Consider the following 24,569-nt stretch of genomic DNA (forward strand, 5'->3'; position numbering starts at 1 on the left):
TTCCAGTTCCTCCACATCCCCACTGGCACTTAATATGGTCAGTCTTCAAATTTCAGTCATTCTAATAGGTGTGTAGGGATATGTCATTGTGGTTTTAGTTTGCATTTCCGTACTAACTAGTGATATTAAGCATCTTTTCATGTTTTTATTTGCCATTTATATCTTCTCTTCGGTGAAGTGTGTGTTCACATTTTTTGCTTATGTTGGGGTTGGTGTTTATTATTATTTTTTGTTTGTTTTTTTTTTTTTTGAGACGGAGTTTCGCTCTTGTTGCCCAGGCTGGAGTGCAGTGGGGTGATCTCGGCTCACTGCACCCTCTGCCTCCTGGTTTCAAGCGATTCTCCTGCTTCAGCCTCTTGAGTAGCTGGGAGTACAGGCATACACCACCACACCCGGCTAATTTTGTATTTTTAGTGGAGACGGAGTTTCTCCATGTTTGTCAGGCTGGTCTCAAACTCCCAGCTTCAGGTGATCCGCCCACCTTGGCCTCCCAAAGTGCTGGGATTACAGGCGTGAGCCACTGCGTCCGGCTGTTGTTTATTATTAGTGAGCTTTGAGTTTACTTCATAATTCTGGATAGAAGTCCTTTATTAAACTTACGCCACACAAGATTTTCTCCCAGTTTGTGGCTTATCTCTTTTTCCTCTTAAGAGTATTTTCAAGAGCAGAAATTTTACATTTTGATGAGGTTTGACAATTTGTTCTTTAATGGGTTATACCTTTACTGTCATATCTCTAATAGTTTTTAAAGTCAAAAGTATCATTTCATTTATAAGGATTCTACTAAAATGATTTCTTATTAACTGTAGAATATTACACTTTCTTGTTTGCATCTTTGAGTTTTAAGATTTTTTGTTTAATTCAAAAACTAACCATGAATTAAAATGATAAAATTGAAACATAAAAGGCATTGAGTTTAAGTAAGTGCATTGGTCCTGATTTAAATTTGTGTGTTTATTTTTAAATTGTATATTATTTTTTTAGGTTCTTTAGTTTATCTTCAGATATTTTTTAAGTTCTAGGTTTTTCAAAATATAAGGTAGTTCTTGCCGTAATTAGGTCCTACTCTAAGCTGTCAGAATGTTATTGTTAAAGTATTGCTCCTCCTACCATTTGATTAATTGGGTGTAGCACAGCAAATAAATTTCAGGAAACAGAATCTAGAAAAAAAAAAGGACTTGAAAGTACATATGCTGCCACAAAGCTTCTTTGCTCATAGAGCTTACATAGGAGATTTTTAAATGTTGGCCTACAGGAGGAAAATTAAAATCCCAAAATCTACTCTGACTTGCTAATTTTCTAAACATTTTCTAATCTTAAATTGTGATGAATTATTTCTTCATTAGAAATATTTTCAGTGAATAACTTTCATTTTCAGTATTTCCACATGTGACACCAAAAGGAATTAATGGTATAGACTTTAAAGGGGAAGCGATAACTTTTAAAGCAACTACTGCCGGAATCCTTGCAACACTTTCTCATTGTATTGAACTAATGGTTAAACGTGAGGACAGCTGGCAGAAGAGACTGGATAAGGTAAGACTAAGTTTTTTTTCTTTTAAAAATAATCACACTGTAAGTTTTATGTATTGTTTGAATATGTAAACCAAGCTAACTTCTTAGGGAAAAATCTTTGGTTGATAGAAATAGCAGATGATACTAGTACTCTGAAGCTTTATGGGCATCTTAAACTTGGTTGCCTAACAAGATTCACCAGTTACTTGTTTAATTACTATACAGTATGCTTTCTTGAAAGATTTGCTATTAAAGTTTTTGTGATGATGTTAGTAATGATTTGGAATAGAAGTGTTGAGCCATTTAACATTACCCACCTTCAAGTGTATGATGTATGAAACTGCATTTAAGGCATACGAACTAACTTATATGCCAATTTACAAAGTTAAACATTTACTTATTACAATAATACTCATGTATTTTTTCCATGGTCAGTGATATCATTTCACATACATTATGTTGTTTGAGCATTTGCCCTATGTTCACATTTTCCCACCTTTGTTTAAACTGCAGCACTGATAATATTACAGTATGACTCTTTAGTTTCTAGTGTGAAGTATGGTTCAGTGGATTTGTTAAGTAGGAAAACTTCTATTTATAATTCAGCTTTAGAAAAATAGTAAAATATTAGAATTGAAACATACCTTAAAGTTCAGTCCAATGCCATCATTTTATAGAAGAAGGAATTGAGGCCCAGAGGCTTGTCAAAAGGTGAAAAGTAACAGAGTTAGAGGCATTTTTCTCTATTTTTATATATCAGCTCTGGATACCAGATTAGACATCAGCCAGAATCGTATTCGTTCTGAGTTATATTGCTTGCAGAGTTTGAAGGCCTTTGAATTTGATCAGGACACTGAGGAAAGCAGTGTTAGCAGTATGTGTTTAGGAAGGTTCCCATGTTTTAGAAGAAAAGAGAACAGTTCAGAATGCACAAGTGCAGGTGAGAGTAAGCCATTTTGATTAGGAATATGTCTTCTTTTAAAACAGGCAATGAAAACATCCTTTTAAGGTATAGAAAATTTATTATCATCCTGGAGCCAGACTATTATATCTTGGAAGATTTCAACTCTGTACTCAGTGTGTATCAAATTGAATTATTAGAAGAGTCCCTGTTCACACAAAAAAACAATGTGTTGAAAAATATTAGACTGATGCCTGAATACATTAGACTGATGGTTCAGGAGTATCATTCAACTTCTCCAGACTAGCTTATTTCCAACTTTTTGGCAACTTTCCCTCTCTTTAGTCTCTTTTTCCTTCACTAAGAGATTGTATTATTTGGTCACATACTCTAACCACATTGCCTAAAATAAATTTTTTTTAAACCTTTGCACGTTATATAACACGACTTCCTGATTTTTTTTAGCATTCAAGTTTATTTGCCATGTTGAAAAGGGGAGATAGATTTTTGATTGCTTTCAGCATTGTTTATCTTACCAGTTCCCTTTCTTTATTGGGTAGCAATGAGCAGAGCAAACCAAAGATCTGCAGAAAAAAACCATTTTTATTGCTTCTCCATGCAACACTCTTCACCAAAGAACAGCCAGAAAATATGGCAGTATTGGTTAAAATCTGGACACTACTGTGTTTTATAGTCTTCTTACAAATCTATCTGATGTCAAATTTTATTAACTTTTTCCACTGTAATTTTTTCTCAAGGTTGAAATAACTGGATCCCAGTTACATTTTACATGGAATGTAAGTGTGTGTGTATTTGCACATGTGTGTACACACAGTATGCGTGTGTTCATATATATATATAATATATGCAGGGTATGTGTGTATTTATTGGTAATCAACTCTATTCAAGAACTTTCTAATCTTTTGTATGTAGTGTGTGTGTGTGTATATATATACACACTAAAGACTAGAAAGTCCTTGAATAGGGAAAGTTGTTTATCAACAAATATGTCTTTCAGGTAATTCTTAGAATTGAGAAAGAAAGTACAATGATAGCAATATGGTTTCACTGAAATTGTTTCATTCAGGTGCTGTGTGCTTGACTCTAAGCTAGGAATGGGAAAATAGTGATGAGTAGGAAATAGTCTCTTTAGGGACTTAAAATCTAATGAGAACAGTTAAATAGGTGATAATAACAGCTACTATTAAATTCTACTATTTAATAGTAGAATTGTCTATATTATACTCTTATGTAGAGTTACAATGTCAGTTCCAGGATTCTTTCAGCTAATTGAAAATACTATTTTGTAGTGATGATTTTTATTGGTTACCTATAATAATAATCCTTTCTACTGTAGAAGAAGGGTACTTAATTGTTAGCCAGTCATGTCCAGGAAGACCAAAAATTCTAAAATTAGGCAATTATGGTTAACAATGTTAAGGAGAGATAACCTGTTCATTGAAGATACATTTGCTTACGTTATTAGACTTACAGGTGTGTAATTTTACAGACATTTTCACTTTCCTATAAGTTTTTAATATTGCTGTGCTGTGCATTTTTGTTTTATTCATTTAAAATGTATTACATACATAGAAGGAAGTGTACCAATCTTAAGTATACTACTTGATTTTTTTAATGTTTGTATACACCCCTTTAACCATAGTCAGATCAAGATATGTAACTTTTCTAGCACCCTAGAAGGTAACTTCATGCTCCTTCCTATTCCATATCATACCACCACCCCAAGAGGTGATCATATGGTTTTAGCCTATGTCATTATAGATTAGTTTTGCCTGTTCTGGGACAACATATAAATTGAATCATACAATATACTTTTGAGTCAGGCCTTCTCTTTCCCTCAACATTGGCTTTGAGAGTCGTTCATGTTGTTATATTTAATAGTAGTTTATTCTTTTTTATTGCTATACAGTGTTTTATTATATGATAACTTTTTATTGTATGACTTCAATTTGCTTATCTCTTTTCCTGTTGGTGGACATTTAGGTTTTTTTCATTTTTTGGCTATCATGAATAAAACTGCTATGAGAATTCTTGGGGCATATCTTTAGGTATATTTCTCATACCTTGGAGTAGACTTATTTATCCATGGGGGTATATGCTTAACTTTAGTGAATACTAATGATTTTCCAAAGTGATTAAATTAATATTTCTATCAGCAATGGGTGAGGATTCCAATTACTTTTAATTCTTGACAGCACTTGGTATTGTTAGGGATGTGTGGGTGTGTGGGTGTTGTTGATGTTCACTCTTGACTGTACTTGGTATTGTGTGTGTGTGTCTGTGTGTATGTGTGTGTGGTGTTGGTGTTGTTTGATTTTGGGGAGAGTCTTTCTTTTTTTGAGAGACAAGGTCTCACTGTGTTGTCCAGGCTGGAGTGCAATGACTGTTCACAGGCACAGCCATTAGCACACTACAGCCTTGAACTCCAGGGCTCAGGTGATCCTCCTGCCTCAGCCTCCTGAATGAGCAGGACTACAAGCACATGCCACTGCACCTGGCTTAGTCATTCTGGTGGATCTGTAGTCCCATTTTTTCTTTAGTACAAAAAAATCAATTAATGAAATCTTTGGGTCTAATGAACCCATCGATTCATTGATTTCCACTGTCTTTAATGCTGATGTGGTATTTAGAAGTAGTATGCTTTTTGTGAGTTCAGTTTAGACTTTAATTTAGCCATTAAGTATAGTTATACACTGCATAACGACATTTCCATCAGTGATGGACCACATATACAACTGTGGTCCCATAATATGATAATGGAGCTGAAAACTTCCTCTTGCCTAGTGACTTCTTGATGATCCTGACCCTGTGTAGGCCTAGGCTAATGTTTGTGTTGTCTCTTAGTTTATAACAAAAAAGTTTAAATTGTAGAAAAATGCTTGTAGAATACAGTATAAAGAAAATATTTTTGTGCCGCTGTACAATATGTTTATGTATTATCTTACTACAAAAGACTCAAAAAGTTTAAAAAATTAAGTTCATAAAGTAAAAGTTACAGTAAGCTAAAGTTATTATTGAAGAAGGAACATTGTTAAATAAATTTAGTGTAGCCTAAGTATGCAGTGTTTAAAAGTTTATAGTGGTGTGCAGTAATGTCCTGTGCCTTCACATTCATTCACTATTCACTCACTGACTCACCCAGAGGAACTTCAAATCCTGCAAGCTCCATTCATAAGTGCCCTATACAAGTATACTGTTTTTTATCCTTTATATCATATTTTTCCTGTGCCTTTTCTGTTTAGATTCACAAATACTTACCATCATGTTAAAATTGCCTGCAGTATTCAGTGCAGTCACATGCTGTAAATGTTTATAGCCTAGATGTGTAGGTAGGCTATACCATCTAGGTGTATATAAGTACACTCTATGATGTCTGTACAAGAATTAAGTCATCAGTGACACATTTCTCAGACCGTATCCCCGTGGTGAAGTAACACGTAACAGTAAATTCATGTGGCTTTCATCAGCCTACTTTAGATCACAAGCATAATCTGTTTTATTATGATTTTTGATGATCACACTCTTCAGAGTAGTGTTTTTTTGGGAATAAGGGGAAATAGGAAGAGCTGTTGACATTTCCTATTGCCAGAGTGTCCATGAATCCTGGTTTGACCAAGGCAGTTCTTAATTCAGCAAAATTATTACTGACATTCCCTTTCACTTTCAGAAGTATCATGCTTAGATTAGCCAATAGGGGGACCAAGCAAATCAGTCTTTTAGAAAATGGAATTTGGACAAGGTTAAAAAAAGAAAGAAAGAAAGAAAAGAAAAAAGCCATGTATGACTGTACTTGAGGGAATAAAAGCATTAGATTATTTACAAACATAATGTACTCCAGTATCAGTTTTGACCCAGTGAACCCCATTGTTGTGGAAATAAGTTTTATATGGGACCAGCCTTTGTTATTTTAAGTGTTGACCTTGGGTCTTTTAACCTTTTAGAGCTATAGACCCTATCATTAAAAGGAGAGTGTTAAAATAGACCTGAAGTATTTTTCAACTCCAAAATACAGTCTTAAGCAGCAGTGAGAAAGTATAAGAAGGTTTTCTTTGTTAGAATATCTTTTTAGAATTCATTGATCCCACCTACTGAGTTCTTTTCTGGTATTACTTGCTGTTTTTCTTCATACCAAAATAAATGTATCTCTTACTGGGGTTGGTGGGAAGGGGAAATATAAGAATGTATAATAAGTATTTCTGATGCTAATTTACCTGGGTTTTTTGTTTTTTGTTTTTTTTTCTTAAGTATACATGCAGTGACTTAACCATTTAAACACATAATCTACTTTTAAGGTGATCTTAGTGATGATTTAAATTGTAGGTTGTGGCCAGGTGCAGTGGCTCACACCTGTAATCCCAGCACTTTGGGAGGCTGAGGAGGGTGGATCACGAGGTCAGGAGTTCGAGAAAAGCCTGGCAAACATAGTGAAACCCCATCTCTACTAAAAATAGCAAAGTTACCTGGGTATGGTGGCACGTGCCTGTAATCCCAGCTACTTGGGAGGCTGAGGCACGAGAGATGCTTGAACCCAGGAGGCAGAGGTTGCAGTGAGCCGAGACCATGCCATTGCACTCTAGCCTGGGTGACAAAGTGAGACTCCATCTCAAAAAATACATACATACATCCATACATACATAGTAGGTTGTAAGTGATTTATAGCCTAGAGAAAAATGTTTTCTTGGGCAGAATAATACTCTTTATTTTTCACAGGAGTGTAATTTTTTTTGTGTCAAATTATAAAATTTCAGTGAAATGTAGAGGAATTCCACCTAAAAGACTTCATTGTAATTAAAATGCCTGCCTCAAATTACAAATTTTCACTTCTTTTTAATAGGAAACTGAGAAGAAAAGAAGAACAGAGGAAGCATATAAAAATGCAATGACAGAACTTAAGAAAAAGTCCCACTTTGGAGGACCAGATTATGAAGTATGAATTTATATTTTGATCTTAGAGAAACACATAGGTCATGTCTATCACAAAAGTGAATTTTTAATAATAGTTTTGTAACTTTATTCTAAATATATAATTTTTTCCTCAGTGTTTATGTTAATTCAGTGTATATTTCATGATATATAAATGCCAGGCATACTCAAATATATATTTCTTATTGCCTACAAAGTTTAGGCTTTAAAAGGCTTAGTATTAGGCCTGTTCACTTCATAAGAAAAATTTTTATCTCCCTGTAAAGATCATTTTTAATGTTATCTACTTTTTTTTTTTTTAACATAAAAGGAAACTATAAAGGAAAACTCTGAGTGCTTTGCAGACAAAAGATTTTAGTCTGTACTATACTGTGAGATCTTATCCATAGCTGAACATAAACTGTTCTTATTGTCTTTGTTTGAAAATATCTGATGCCAGCTTTTTTCTCCTTGTGTTTATTTGTTAAGCAGGTAATAAAAGCTCCTTCTCCATGTATATACACACATACGTTAAAATCTTATAAGCTATCTTTCTATATTAAGAGAAAAAAATGTGTAAGAAATATATTTGGTAATTGCCATTAAACAACGTTGAGACTAGGTGCACTGGCTCACGTCTGTAATCCCAGCACTTTGAGAGGCCAAGGCAGGAGGATTGCTTGAGGCCAGGAGTTCAAGACCAACCTGGACAGCATAGCAAGACCTCATCTCTACAAAATAAAATATAAAAATTATCTGGGTATAGTGGCACATGCCTGTAGTCCCAGCTACTGAGGAGCCCAAGACTGCAGTGAGCTATGATTGCACCACTCCATTCCAGGCTGGGTGACAAAGCAAGACTTTGTCTCTTAAAAAAAAAAAGTGTTGGCCGGCATGGGTGGGTCACGCCTGTAGTCCCAGCACTTTGGGAGGCCGGGGCTAGAGGATCACAAGATCAAGAGCTCAAGACCAGCCTGGCCAATATGGTGAAACTCCATCCCTACTAAAAAAATACAAAAATTAGCCAGGCGTGGTGGCAAGTGACTGTCGTCCCAGCTACTCTGGAGGCTGAGGCAGGAGAATCACTTAAACCCAGGAGACAGAGGTTGCAGTGAGCCGAGATTGTGCCGCTGTACTCCAGCCTGGGCAACAGAGCGAGACTCTGTCTCACAAAAAAAAAAAAGTGTTGCTATTTCTGAAATGAGCAGTTAAAAATGGGATATCAAGGAGTATCATTGAGGTGGAATAGAAGAATAAAGTAGTTGTAGTTGTATTTATGAAAACAGAAGAAAAATTTCTTGCTACTTTTGCTCTAGAAAGGAAAACTAAACAGCTGCTCTGCTGTTGCTGAATTTTTTTATATTGGAATCAATTTCCAACTGTGATAGTACATTCTGATGAGACTTAAATTGCAATATTTTTTAATTGTTCTCAATTTATCTCTTCTAAAATGTATTAAAATTACATAATTAGCTATCCTCTGAGGTTTTAATATGAGGTATTATAATGATCATTTTTATTCTGAAACTAAACAAATTATTTTGCTATTTTAGGATTATTATTTTGGAAGAAATACCAACTTTTTAAAGTACCTTATTTTTTAATATTATAAATAAAATGTATATTCATTATAGGAAGATTATACAAATAAGCCAATAAAGCCCATGTTTTAAATTTAACAATACTTATACAGTTTATCATCTACCAGTAGTATGTAAGTATAATTTGTATACATATTTATCTCTGCTTCGATCAACACAGGTTTTTTTTTTTTTTTTCCCAGGGGGAGAGGACGGGGTGGAGGGAAGAGGGGCCTTGTGCTAGGTACATGCATTTACTAGTTTCAAAGCCAAAAAATTGCTTTATGTATGTGATTGAACATTTTAAAACTTATGTTTATCAGACATTCTTTTTTTTTTTATTTTTAAATTTTATTTTACATTGGAAGTACACACACGTTTGTTACATGAGTATATTGCGTACTGGTAGATATTGGGCTTCTAGTATGCCCATTACCCAAATAGTGAACATTATACCAAATAGCTAGTTTTTTAACTCTCACCCCTCCCTCCCACCCTTCCTTCTTTTAGAGTCCCTAGTGTCTGTCGTTTCCATCTTTATGTCTGTGTGTACCTATTATTTAGCTCCCATTCATAAATGAGAACATGCAGTATTTGATTTTCTGTTTCTGAGTTAATTTGTTCCGGGACCAAACTGAGGGGTCGGGTTGCTATTTCTGCGGCCCAATAACGAGATGCAGATGAACTAGAGAGGAAGAGAGTTATTTCTGTAACTGGTTACAGGGAGAAGACCTGTACATCATCACCAGACCAACTCCAAATTACAGAGTTTTCCAGAGCTTATATACCTTCTAAGCTATATGTCTACCTATAAGTGTGCATTCATCTAAAGACCTAAGTTATTAACTTCTTTTAATCTATAACTAAGGTCTGAGTCCTGAAGACCTTCCTTTGGAGCCTTGGAAAAGTGCTAGGGTGATTACCCTTATCATATCTCCTACTAAATCATATAGGTTTGAGGAGTTCCTTCAGACCGCTAATAAACTTGTTTGTGGAGGACTGGGGAATTTCTTCAGACCCACAGTAAAACTTGTTTAATCCTAAGTGGGTCCTATTAAGAATTCCTTCGTTATTTTGTGACGCTTTAAGGCCCAGGAAAGGCCTAGGCAAAACTCTTGATGGACTTTTGTTACATGCCAGCCTTTGTGTAAGGGCACTGGCTTTTAATATTTAACTTAAACACTTTCAGTCAGTACTGAAACAGTTGTTAGTGAGATCTGGCCTGTGAGAAGTTCACTTTGGATAATGGCCTCCAGCTCCATCCATGTTGCTGCAGAGGATATGATTTCATTCTCTTTTATGGCTGCCACGTTTCTTTTTTAATGAATAACTTGTCCATGTCCTTTAGTGGTTTTTTTTTGGGGCGGGGGGTTCCTATTGATTTAGAAGATGTATAGAATTTGCCTTTTTTTTAATTTTATTTTTTTCTTTCATAACTTAAAAAGTTTGGTAGATTTTGCCATATAAAAGTTTTAAACCTTCGTGTAATTAACTTCTCAGTCCTTTGATCCACTTTTCTCCACATTTGGTATCATGCTTAGAAGGGCATTTTCTACTTCAAATCGTTATTTATATTTTCTCATTTTTTATTTTCCAGTGGTCTCTTCTGCATATATTAATACATCTGGAGTTTTAAAAATAATGGTACAATGTAGAAACCGATTTTATTCCACTGGCATTTGTTGAATAAACATCCTTTATTCACCTATTTGAAATGCACTTTACTCTTTCTTAGTGAAGAAACTGGTTAAGGGTACTTTATTTCTTTCTCACTAAGTTAAATTTACAATTCTTATGTAAACTGGGAACTGTTTTTACACTTCCCCTTCTTCCTTTTGGAGTTTTGAATCATCTATCTTTTCTTGTTATTGGTATTATAGTCGTATGGGTTTTTAGACACTTATTTCAAGCTATGACTCTTTTTGGTTATAATCAGACATTCATGATGTTCTAATTATAAAAAAAGATTTAAGTGTTTCTGACTTCTGTAGCCTCAGAAATTACTTTATAATCTTGAATTTATTCTGTAAGACTTACCATAATGTGACTGGGCGCGGTAGCTCACATCTGTAATCCCAGCACTTTGGAAGGCCGAGGCGGGGACACCACCTGAGGTCAGGAGTTCAAGACCAGCCTGGCCAACATGGTGAAACCCCATCTCTACTAAAAATACAAAAATTAGGCGGGCATGGTGGTGTGCACCTGTAGTCCCAGCTACTCGGAAGTTTGAGGCAGGGGAATTGCTTGAACCAGCAGGTGGAAGCTGCAGTGAGCCGAGACCTTACTCCTGCACTCCAGTTTGGGCGATGGACAGACTCCATCTAAAAAAAAAAAAAAAAAACAACGACTTACCATAATATAGGGTACTGCACTAGGCTTGGAGAATACAACAAGAAACAAGGCTTATAAGGATCCTGCCTAAGGGCCCTACCTGAATGCATAATGGGAACAAAGACTGATGGACAATTATCATAACGCATGTCATGAAACACTTAAAGCAGGGAAGGTGTTGAATCAGAGATGTCTTTCCAGAGGAAAGAACCTCTTAGCAGAAACCTTAAGAATGAGTAAATTGAGTAGAGAGTGTTTTCCAGAAGTCAGAAGCCAAAGAGTGTTTTTCCTCAGGCAACTGAAAGTAGTTCTCTTTGGAAGGTAGAGCCTCCACAAATTGAGAGGAAAGAATGGTTAAGAGACTGACTGTAAAGATCAACAAGAATTAGTTCAGATCCTGAGACAATAGGTTTTAATCAAGAAAATGACATTTTCAGATTTACAGTTTAGAAAAGTCATTCTCCCTGCAGTAGAAAAGAATGGATTGAAGGTAACAATTGTGACTGGGCACTTTGGACACTTTCTGTATAACAGAGATGAGAGTTGAAGGTGGCCTAAATTAGAGCTAAAGCAGGAGGAATAGAGAGGCAATGACAAATTTGATATAGTAATCCCCCCGTATCAGTGGTTGGGGGGATACATTACAAGACCCCCCCAGTAACTGCAGATAGTACTGAATCCTGTATACACTATGTTTTTTCCTGTATGTGCGTACCTGTGATAAAGTTTAATTTTTATTTTAACAATAACAAAATAGAATTATAATACTGTATTATAGTAAAAAGTTATATGAATGTTGTCTCTTTCTCAAAGTATCTTATTGTATATAAACCACAGAAAACAAAACCACAGAGACGGGAGACTATTGTATTTGGAAAGTAGAATTGAAGGGTGTGATGATTGAATGAGGGAAAAGGAAGGAATCCAAGATTAGGCCCAGGTTTCTGCAGATAGGTGTGGAGATCAGAGAAGAGGTGAGTCAAATGAGGAAGTCTTCTATGTTAGATACAAAGATCTAACCCTTAGAAGAGAGGTGGTCTGGCTGTGAATTTAAGAGTCATCAAAGGATGACTGAAGCATTGGATATAAGTAAGAATACTGTGTTTAGAGCAAGTATGGAACCCTGAAGAACACCAACATTTAAAGGACAGGCAGAGAAGGGGAAACCTACAAAGGAGCCCCCCAACCACTGATACGGGGGGATTACTATATCTAATTTGTCATTGCCTCTCTATTCCTCCTGCTTTGGCTCTAATTTAGGCCACCTTCAACTCTCTATTATACAAAAAGTGTCCAAGTGCCCAGTCACAATTGTTACCTTCAATCCATTCTTTCTACTGCAGGGAGAATGACTTTTTTAAACTGCAAATCTGAAAATGTCATTTTCTTGATTAAAACCTATTGTCTCAGGATGTAAACAAATTCTTGTTGATCTTTATAGTCAGAGAACTCGTCAAGGAGAGTTGTTAACATAAATGCTGTGCTAAAGGGCAGATAAGTAGCTCCTGCCCTTAGTAAGCATGATGAGATAAAAGGAGTTTTTTTAAGTCCCTTTTAATAAAGAAAATTTTATGCCAATTACTTTAGTTCTTCTCCCAAAGGTTTGCCATTAAAGGAAAAACCATTTCATTTGGCAAAATACAATTTTTATTTATTTATTTATTTATTTATTTATTTATTTATTTATTTTTGAGGCAGAGACTCGCTCTGTCGCCCAGACTGGAGTGCAGTGGTGCGATCTTGGCTCACTGCAACCTCTGCAACTTCCGCTTACCAGGTTCAAGCAATTATTATGCCTCATCCTCCCAGGTAGCTAGGTTTATAGACGTGCACCACCACACCCAGCTAATTTTTGTATTTTTAATAGAGACAGGTTTTCTTCATGTTGGCCAGTCTGGTCTAGAGCACCTGGCCTCATGTGATCTGCCCTCCTCCATCTCCCCAAGTGCTGGGATTACAGGCATGAGCCACCACACCTGGCCAGAATTTTTAAATGCTTTAGTTTTCAATTAGACTCTTGAGGCTCTGACGTGATTGTTTAAGGACTAGAAATCCACGTGTACTAAATCACTGTAGAGTGAATGAATGGTAATATTTTTTAAATGTAGATGTGGTTAAATAGTTTTTAAAATCATTAGAAAATATACTTGAGTTTGGATATTTTGTGTTTTCTCTGATCAACAGAGAGCAAAGTTATCCTGCTGTCGTTTTACTGTCTTTGAAATGTTTTGACTTTATAAACAGAATCCTGCAGGAGGAAGGCCTCTAAAGTGTTGTTACTATTTTTTTCATGACCCTCTTGCCCCAGATGGTCATTAGATGGTTATATTCACTTTATGATACTTCACTGAGATATGCACTGTTCTTTATGTTTGTTGTATCTGAATAGAAAGGTGTTTTTGTTGTGGTGGTGGTGTTTTTTTTGTTGTTTGTTTTTGTTTTTTATCAAGTAGGTTATAGGGGACTGAGTCCTCATAACCCTAAAAGAAGAACTCCATTAAGTCAATATTTCTTATATGCCAAATAACAAGAACGTTACCCCATACCTCCCACCCTTCCAGTATGGTTCCAGGTTATGGTGGGGTTAGGATGATGTTGCTAGATATTTTTTAAGGGACTAATGATGACTTGGCATTATGAGTTTAACTGGGAAGATTTCACCAATTTTTCATGTGTCTTATTTTATATATTTTAACATTTAAGAAATTCTAAACCCAAGCCTACCTTTTAGCCTCTACTTTTATCATAATACAAAGCTGTTGTTCCACTTACTGTCCACTTACTTGGTTCATCACAGCAGGAACATATGTTGATTGTTTACATTTTCTTATTGTTCTTTATATGTTTATCGTCTGTTGCTGCTGAGGTTCCACTTGCATGGAAATCACTTGGGGGAATTATTAAACATGTATATTCCAAGGCTCCACTGAAGACCTACTGAGAAATAATTTCTGGGCATGGAGGCCTGGGAATTTTCATTGTAAGAGATCTCCCACACAGTTCCCCAAGTGATTGATGACCATTATTCTGCCATCTAGCCAGACTATCAGGCATCAACTCAACTTTTATTTCCTCATGAAACAATTACCCCTGCTTAGGAAGATCCCCCTCTGAATGCCTAGCCATACTTATTAGCTGTAGTTCTTGTGCACATTTTGACTTACCTCATTGCAATTTTATATCTCTGTTGTCTCTGTCATAAGTCTCAACTATGCTACTAAAGAAGCCCTAGATAATATATAGTTGAATGAGCATCACTGTTTTCCAGTAAAACTTTAGGGACACCAAACTTTTAATTTCAAGTTATCCCCACATATCATATTATTACTTTAATTTTTTCCAGCCATTTAAAAATGAAATTCTTAGCTCACAGGCTATACAAAAGTAAGCGGCAGACTGGATCTGGCCCGTGGGCCACAGTTTTTGCCAATCCCTGCTCTAGACTGTTATCCCAACATAATATTGGTCAATATACAGTAAGTAAATATATGAGTACTAAGTGAATTAATTATAACACTTGTGATTTTACAAAGAGCATACATATGATCTACTTACTGACTGGTTTGTAAATATGTATTCTATAAATGTTTATTAGGTCAATTTTCAACCTCAAGTTAGTACCAGAGTTATCAGAGTTTTCCGTTTCTTTAAATAAACTGCTTTTTTCCCCGTGTGTTGGAATAGGAAGGCCCTAACAGTCTGATTAATGAAGAAGAGTTCTTTGATGCTGTTGAAGCTGCTCTTGACAGACAAGATAAAATAGAAGAACAGGTATATCTATTATTGAAAATTCTAAGCTGAGATTTATTTTAACACTATAGGCATTCCTTGATGTATATTATTTCATGTAAATAGAATTTGAACATTGTGAACTTAATAACCGACAAACTTAACTGTGAATATATTGAGTCACAAATGTAAAATATATATATATTTTTTTGAGACGGAGTCTCGCTCTGTCACCCAGGCTAGAGTGCAATGGCGCGATCTCAGCTTACTGCAACTTCCATCTCCTGGGTTCAAACGATTCTTCTGCCTCAGCCTCCCGAGTAGCTGGGACTACAGGTGCATGCCACCAAGCCTGACTAAATTTTTTTTGTATTTTTAGTAGAGATGGTGTTTTACCATATTGGCCAGGCTGGTCTCAAACTCCAGACCTCATGATCCACCCGCCTCAGCCTCCCAAAGTGCTGGGATTGATTACAGGCGTGAGCCATGGTACCGGCAGTAAAATAATCGTTATAAGTCAGTTCCTTTATATGTGAATTTCCAAGCAGTAGAAAGAAAACCAATAATTGTTAAAAGGTATCATGCATAATTAACATGAACTTAAATAGAAATGTTCTTTTTGCTTTTTTCCTTTTAAGTGTCCAACTTAAACTATTCTTTTAATATAAAGCATATATTTAAGTAAAAAGCTTCTTTGAATTTTTCTTCACCAAGTATGATATGAAAAGGAAGATAACCAAAAACTTAAGGTTTTTTCATCTATATTAGTATCGTTTTTATTAACCCCTTTATTGCCTTCACTACTTCACCTTCAGTTTCCTTCTCACTTTTACTTTGTTCAGTGTTTTGTCATCATTATTGAATTTACAGTAGTTACACCCAGCTGCTGTGGAAATTAAAGTATTTCTTAAACCCATTAACTCTAGCTTCAACATTAACTTGATACTTTGTCTTTAATTTGGCAACAATACAGTTACTGTATGTTACCACTAGATGGTACTTAAGGATGAATTTTGTTATTTCCTCCCTTTGTTTAAGCTATGCTCCTTATGGTGGAAACTTAACCTTTTTGGGGGGAAAGTATTAATAAACTGTGGCTACAGAGTATCTTGCCAAATAATCATGTATGTGTCAGTTTTATAGTACAAATGAATTTGCATGGAAAAGTTAGCTTGTTCATTTCCTGTCCTTGCTAAGGCAGTACATGGCTACTATGCTCTTATTGGTCTACCTAGCTAAGGGTAAATCACCTACAGTAGTAACTGCTTCTCATGTGTATCTTTCATTATTTTTAAAAAATTACTGATAAAAAGTTCATGTCACATTAATTTGTAAAGCTTATTGCTCATTTTTTTTTTAATACCCAAAAGATACTATGTACCACTCAAGAAGAGTGGGAACTTTCGGTTCCTAAATGGGCTCTACTTTTGGAAACCTAAAGTACTACCCGAAGCAGCATTATTTATTTGTTTCCCTTCGTTTTTTGTCTAGGATGTGCTGTTTTGGGAAAAAGTAGTCAACGGGTCAAGACATCAGTCTTACTCTTAGTTTTACCTCTAACTAACTTTGTAGCTATGAACTTATCACTGAATTCTCTGGGCCTTGGTTTTCTAATCTGTGAAACAAAGTAGACAAGATGATTCAAAACATCTCTTCTCTCTAAAATGCTACTCTACTGAGTATCAGTGCGGTAATTGGGTTTGAGAGAATTGATGAACCCTTCTGTAAGCTTTAGAAAAAGAAATATTCATAGGGCCATCCAATCAACTTCATTCTATTCTTGACACTGTTCTAGATGCTCTGCAAAATAGTCATTGAACAGTGTGTTGTTTTTGTTGCCTAATAGCCAGGCATGTTGATATGACAAAGATACAGTGTGGTAATACTCTATAGAGTAGTGAGAGCTTCAGAAATCCATAAAATCAGTTCCATAGATTTAGATCATTTCCCTCTTCATACTCAGTATATATTGCACAGATCTCTGAACAACACAGCCATTAAATAGATATTTTCCAGGTGACATATCACACATTTTTGAGTTTACGTTATTTGCAAACATAGGGAAGGAAAGATATATGCAGTAAACTGGTGCATGAGAAATGAGATCTTAGCAGTTGGTTGAAATAAATGAGAACAACCAAGGCAAACTGAAGAGGAAGAAGGAGGTCAAGTGGCATCTTAACAGGAGTAAGATGATGAGATGAAGGGCAGAATACCTTCATGGAGAGGAAGCAAAGTGATATACCTATGTTCTTAGGAACATGATTGAAGCAAACAGCGATATTTTTTTCAATTTATATATAAACCTATGGGTCAGCCCTCCAGGGGCCTTATAAGGTAGAGTCATTGGAATGATTTGGCCAGGGTTTGGATAGGAGAGAATTGGCAGCAGTGTTAAGATTGACCTATAATAAATAATGCTATGCAGGTAGCAGGGAGTCTGACTAGGAGCAAAATCAAAGAACTTATCCCTTGCCTAACACAGTATCTGCGGAGTTAGAAAGAAGAGGTTGGGATATCTGAGGCAAGTATCAGGATTTGCCATGTCTATGAAGTAGTTTCATAATTCTAATGGTTATAAGCACTAAGGCGTTCACTAATCGAATGTTGGTAGTTCCAGGTTATATTATCCATTCTTCAATTGCAAAATACACTTTAAAACCTTCCCATCTTAACATATGTTTTTTTAGTCACAGAGTGAAAAGGTGAGATTACATTGGCCTACATCCTTGCCATCTGGAGATGCCTTTTCTTCTGTGGGGACACATAGATTTGTCCAAAAGGTAAGCTAATGTCGGAGTTTACTAAAAGTACACCTTGTATTGTTCTTCACTGTTGGTGGAAATATATTTTATTTGAGTTGGAGTCTCGCTCTGTCGCCAGACTGGAGTGCAGTGGCGCTATCTCGGCTCACTACAGTCTCTGCCTCCTGGGCTCAAGAGATTCTCGTGCCTCAGCCTCCCTAGTAGCTGGGATTACAGGCATGCGCCACCACACCCAGCTAATTTTTGTATTTTTAGTAGAGTCAGGGTTTCACCACGTTGGCCAGGATGGTCTTGATCTCCTGACCTTGTGATCCGCCCACCTTGGCCTCCCAAAGTGCTGGGATTACAGGCGTGAGCCACCATGCCCAGCCAGAAATATCTTGTAGTATAAGTTTTCTCCCTTTTTCATGAATTTAAGTAATGAGATTGTTTTTGATTTTATATATTGTATTCCATATACATCCTCCAAAACAGTTAGAAATCTTGTTCTGAAAATAAAGTTCTTTCATTTTTATTTAAGGGGGGGGGTGGGCAAATTAGGCGTGGCTAATCCAAAATAGTTAACCAGAACTATATCCAGTTATACTAAATCTCTCTCTTCTTTGGGATTAAATGGTATTTCTTTGTATTAGTGGAAGCACTGCATTCTTTTTTGGAATGATTTTGGAACATAATACATAATAGGTGCATGAAGTCAGCAGTTGCTGCTGTGCTTGTTTCATATAGTGCTTTGTTTTCTTTTCCCTTTATCTTGTGTTTGGAAGTTGGTACTGAATGCTCTGTTGTGCCTTTGTTCTGATTACTTGGTTTTTTCTTTGTCTGTCTCTGGTAGCCCTATAGTCGCTCTTCCTCCATGTCTTCCATTGATCTAGTCAGTGCCTCTGATGATGTTCACAGATTCAGCTCCCAGGTACTGTATGAATGTATAGAGTGGACTTGAGTCTTTCTGTGCTATATTTCAGCCTGCTTTCCCAGTTCCTAGAAATCTTTTGGTTAGGCCACTGATTTTAGTTTTGAATTTTAAATAGTAACATTAAGCATTAAAAAGGTCTTCCTTGTCTACTAAATAGTTTCTCTGTCAGGTTTGCATGTGTCCTTTACTATTCACAGCTTGGAATTTTGTCATATAGGAGGTACTCCAGAAAGATTTTCAAACTGAATTGAAACAAATAGAAGATACTGGGTTTTGGTATCATGTAATATCTGTTTCTTCAGTCAGGATTTAGCAGTTTTGATGGATGTGGTCTATATGATATGTTATAGCAGAAAAGCAGATTTCAGCAGTCTCACTTTTAAGCTAATTTAAAGTATCTCCAAATTATATTCAGCAAAGAAATCACTTTTTAATAATATGTTTCATTTCCATTATAATACTAAGCTTCATTGAGCAGATTGTGTTTTCTTTATACAAATTACCTTTGGGTATTATAAATGAATATTTCTGTTCATATGCTAAATCTATGGAAATTTGTTTTAATTTTTAACATTGGTAAGGGTTTGGGAATTTAAGACAGGAAGCTGGATGCTTGCAGTCTCTACCCTCAAAATAAAATCAAATTACCATTGGAGGAAGTTTTTTTTAGTGTCAGCATTGGTTCTTTTTTAAATTTTCTTAATCTTCACATCTTTGCCATTCAACTTTTTATCTTTCTGGTTATTGCATTTTATTGGATTAGATTATATTATGTTAATCCTATATTAAAGACCTGAGCACTCTAGTTGGAATGACTAAGTTTAAATCCTGGTTAGCTGTATGATCCCAGTAAGTTTTCTAACTTTTTTGTGCTTCATTTTTGTGATTTAGCTAGAACCTGACACATAAGAAGTGCTCAATAAATGTTAGCTTTTATTGCTATTACAACATAATTTATTTGAGCTAGTAAAAGTTTACATCATTATTTTTTCCTCTATGAGATTATTGCTATAAAAGTTTTTAAAAGTCAAAAGAGATTTCTATTATTTTTATGTATATAAATAAATTACATTAGTTTTTAACCTGCCATAGAGAAGAATATGGCATGGTGTTTTTCTGACTTGTACAGCTTTTTTCTCCTTGAATACTTTTTTTTTTTTTTTGAGACGGAGTCTCGCTCTGTCCCCCAGGCTGGAGTGCAGTGGCGCGATCTCGGCTCATTGCAAGCTCTGTCTCCCGGGTTCACGCCATTCTCCTGCCTCAGCGTCCGGACTAGCTGGGACTACAGGTGCCCGCCACAAGGCCTGGTTAATTTTTTGTATGTTTAGTAGAGACGGGGTTTCACCATGGTCTCAATCTCCTGATCTTGTGATCCGCCCGCCTTGGCCTCCCAAAGTGCTGAGATTACAGACGTGAGCCACCACGCCCGGCCTCCTTGAATACTTTTAAGAAAAAGATTTAGCAACTCTGGATCAGAAATCATCCATAACCAAATGTACTACAGTTTATTTTACCTTTTGCTTGTCCATTTATGCATTTTTTAAAAAATTTTACTTATTTATTTTCGAGACAGGGTCTTGCTCTGTTGCCCAGGCTGGAGTGCAGTGGCATGATCTGGGTTCACTGCAACCTCCACCTCCCAGGTTCAAGCAATTCTCCTGCCTCAGCTTCACAAGTAGCTGGGATTTTAGGCACATGCCACTACACCTAGCTAATTTTTGTATTCTTAGTAAAGATGGGGTTTCACCATGTTGGCCAGCCTGGTCTCGCACTCCTGACCTCGTGATCTGCCCACCTTGGCCTCCCAAAGTGCTGGGATTACAGGTGTGAACCACCACGCCTGGCTCCACGTATTTTTTAAAAAAGAGATCCATTCATAATGAATCTGTGACAAAACTACATAATACTAGGAGACTTTGGTTTATTATGCTAAGCTCCACATTGCATTAAAATAATATCACAGACTAATCAAGAATATAGGCATACATAGGCTATAAATGAAAGAAAATATAATGACAGCAAGGAAAGAATGTAAGCCAGTAATAAAGAATGCCTAAGAATTAGGCATTCAGAACCCAAACCAGGGCCCTCATGGTAGTGCTATAGAACAGCTGAATTGCCTTTAAGTACAGGTAACTATATCACTGAGAAGCAGGTGCCTATATTTTTACAAAATTTTGCTGAATTACAGCTTACTTCTTCATAATATTAACTTTTTGTAAAGCTCACATATGTAACAAGAGAAATCTTGCTGAATTTTTTTTCTAATATATTTTGCTCATGATTGATCCGATCCTGTTTTAACTTTTGATTATATACTGTTTTGTATGCCAGCAGAGGTAAAAATGAAGAAAATTACATTAAGGTCTTCAGGTATTTACTGTCCTTGCTAAAGCATTAGTTGTCATTAGCAGATATGGACTCTAGCAATTAACTATTGTGATTAAATTGTGTACCTTATGTTTGGCAGTTCCTTTAGAATAGATGACTAATTCCCAATTATAAGAGTTTCTGTTTCAGAGGATGTTACACTGCCTTATCACCCATTATCAAAGGATCTAGCAAGTTGATTCTGTACAGTCACACTTGAGAATATAGCATTGGATGTAGATCTGGAGTTAATATTAGCTGAGAAACATTGTGTTATCTGGAAAACTCTTCTAGTTCAACACAGTGTAAAATTATAGTAGTGACTATGCAGTAGTGTTACATTTTACAGTTCTCACACCCTACAGAGACTTTTGTATTAAGCAAAGTTAAGAGGCTCAAAGGTTATTCATTAACATTAGAAACACTTGTTATATTACATCGGTTTTTTATTTTTATTTTTGTTTTATTTTATTTTATTTTTTTGAGACGGAGTTTAGCTTTTGTCGCCCAGGCTGGAGTGCAATGGTGCAATCTTGGCTCACTGCACCCTCCGCCCACTGGGTTCAAGCGATTCTCCTGCCTCAGCCACCTGAGTAACTGGGATTACAGGCGCCTGCCACCACGCCCAGCTAAATTTTTTGCATTTTTAGTAGAGACTGAGTTTCACCATATTGGCCAGGCTGGTCTGAAACTCCTGACCTCAGGTAATCTGCCTGCCTCGGCCTCCCAAAGTGCTGAGATTACAGGCGTGAGCCACCACACCTGGCCTACATTGTTCTTAATACACAAATACACATCAGTTGCTCTACAACACTTGAAATATTGGAAGTAGCCAAATTCTTTGTTTTGTAAGCTCTTCATAATTAATTTAAAAACCAAGTCAACATTTTTAATCACCTTTAATAATTTGCCAAAATATTATATAAGCATAATATAATCCTTATTTACTCCAACAAACTTTAAAAGTCCAGATACATGTATCATACCTAGTTTCTTGATCATTTATGTCAGCTCCCATACAGAAGCCTTCTAAATCTCTGGTAATTTCACTTTGCTGTTTACATAAGTGTTGGCTCATGACTACCTTGTTCTTGTTGAAAGGATATTTTATAGTCTTGAATTGGCTGAAATAATCAAGTGTACAACTCAGAGATGCCCTGAAAATAGCTTAAAATAAAATATATAAATCTACCAGAAAATTAGTACCAACACATGAATCTGTCTGATGGGCAGATATTAGGAACAAAGTCACTCCAGATCTGAGAAATTAAAGTTGTAAAGGACTACTGGTTCTGTGTTTTGTTGTTGTTGTTGTTGTTGTTTGTTTTTTCATTTTTGTTTTTTTGTTTTTTTTGAGACAGTCTCACTCTGTCACCCAGGCTGTAGTGCAGTGGCACGATCTTGACTCATTGCAACCTCCACCTCCCAGGTTCAAGCGATTCTCCTGTCTCAGCTGGGATTACAGGCACACGCTATCACACCCAGCTAATTTTTGTATTTTTAGTAGAGACAAGGTTTCACCATGTTAGCCAGGCTGGTCTTGAACTCCTGACCTCAAGTGATCTGCCCGTCTCAGCCTGCCAAAGTGTTGGGATTACAGGCCTGGGACACCATGCCCAGCCTTTTTTATTTTCATTTTTATTTTTTTAAGGAGACAAGGTCTCACTTGTTGTCCAGGCTGAGTGCAGTGGCACAATCATAGCTCTGTAACCTGACCTCTGACCTCCTGGACACAAGTGATCCTCCTGTCTCTCAGCCTCCCAAGTAGCTGGGACTACAGGCATTCCACCACACCCAACTAATTGTTTTTATTTTTTGTAGAGACAGGGCCTTACTGTGTTGCCCAGGATGGCAAGTTCTTGAAATAATGACTGTAGCCACAAACCAGAAAATAATTTTCAGGTGTACAGAGAATAGAAAGAATTTAGATTCATAAATTGATCATTTTGGTCACATTTATTTGCATAACAGTTCACATTTAAAGGTGTCACCTTAGAAATCAAAGGGGGAAGAACATCATCCTCAGTTGAAAAAGAAAGAAATCAAAGGATGTACAGTACATTTGCAGCTTAATCTGTAGGGAGCATCATTGCAAAAAATGGTTCTGTGTGAGGCTTTTTCCCACCTTTTGTCCATAGGAGCACATTATTATTGTGGTAATTATTTCACCCCTCTCCCTTTTTTAGTGTACAAGTGATACATGCTAATTTTAGCAGAACTTGAAAGTAGAATAAATAAAATAATAGTTTACTAATATTCCATTTATCTTCTGTCATGTATATGAGATAAATATTAAGGTGTATGTAATTATCCATATGTGCCAGATTTTTAAAAATCTTCTACCAAAATAGGTAACTCTATATAAACTGTTTTATAATCTTTATTTTAAACTTATATATAGGCCCATCTTCCCATCAGTAAATATAAGTCTATATGTTTTTGTCTATGCATATGCATGGCTGAATTTACCTACTCACCTAATATTGAACATTTAGCTTATTTTTGATTTTTCTCTGTGGTATATAGTGCTACAGTGAGCATCCTTTTATATACATCTTTGCACCCTTATCTAATTATTTCCTTAGAATGTATTCCTAGAAACATAATTGTGGGAACGAAGGCCATGAACATTTTCAAGTGTTTATTATATTATATTATTTTATTTTTATTAATTTTAATACAGGGTTTTGCTTTGTTCCCCAGACTAGAGTGCAGTGGTGAGATCACAGTCACTGCACCTTGACCTCCTGGACTCAAGTGATCCACCTACCTCAGTCTCCTGAGTAGCTGGGACTGAGGACTACAGGCACACGCCCCCATGCCCAGCTAATTTTTTTATTTGTAACAGAGATGAGGTCTCACTATGTTGCCCAGGCTGGTATTTTATTTATTTTTTAAGAGATAAGGTCTCATTCTGTCATCCAGGCTGGAATGCAGTGGCACGATCATAGCTCATTGAAGCCTCAAGTGATCTTTGCCTCAGCCTCTTGAGTAGCTGGGACTACAGGTATGGGCTACCATTCTCAGCTAATTTTTTATTTTTTGTAGATACGGGAGTCTCACTATGTTGCCTAGGCTGGTCTTGAACCCCTAGCCTCAAGTGATCTTCCCACCTCAGCCTCCCAAAGTGCTAGGATTACACGCCACAGGCCTCAGCCAAGTTTTAAAAATTTTTACTGCCAAACTCTTAATTAGAAAAGTTGAACCAGCTTACGTTCCCAGGTCAGTTTTCTATTGATACAGTAGCAGTGAATATTGTAATTCAGTTAACTTTTGTCAATATGGTAGACTAAAAGTGCTATGTTCTTAACCATCTCTCTTTTGGGTTAACAGTGCACTATTAATTTTTAATTATTAATAATTTTAATTATTAATAATCTATCTAACAAGCTCCTCTATGGTTTTGTGAGTTTGTAGTAAGCATAGTTGTATTTTTTTTCTTTTTTTGAGATGGAGTCTCGCTATGTTGCCCAGGCTGGAGTGCAGTGGCGCGATCTCAGCTCACTGCACACTCCACCTCCCGGGTTCAAATGATTCTCCTG

The 24,569-nt window shown here is 36.2% G+C and overlaps 1 protein-coding gene across 4 annotated transcripts in view; it reads left to right on the plus strand.

Annotated features, from left to right (window-relative positions):
- Positions 1 to 24,569, plus strand: part of CERT1 (ceramide transporter 1) — a 142,896-nt gene that overhangs the window by 95,517 nt on the left and 22,810 nt on the right. For 2 of the 4 annotated variants that reach the window (XM_073014674.1, XM_007975712.3), the window contains exons 7-11: positions 1,379 to 1,536; positions 7,272 to 7,364; positions 14,935 to 15,021; positions 17,670 to 17,762; positions 18,577 to 18,654. In XM_073014674.1, coding sequence (XP_072870775.1) covers positions 1,379 to 1,536; positions 7,272 to 7,364; positions 14,935 to 15,021; positions 17,670 to 17,762; positions 18,577 to 18,654 — 509 coding nt within the window. The remainder of the gene's footprint in view (positions 1 to 1,378; positions 1,537 to 7,271; positions 7,365 to 14,934; positions 15,022 to 17,669; positions 17,763 to 18,576; positions 18,655 to 24,569) is intronic. The other 2 variants (XM_007975706.3, XM_073014675.1) reach the window with 1 other exon arrangement.

This window comes from Chlorocebus sabaeus, chromosome 4, assembly GCF_047675955.1.
Source record: "Chlorocebus sabaeus isolate Y175 chromosome 4, mChlSab1.0.hap1, whole genome shotgun sequence".
NCBI lineage: Eukaryota > Metazoa > Chordata > Mammalia > Primates > Cercopithecidae > Chlorocebus > Chlorocebus sabaeus.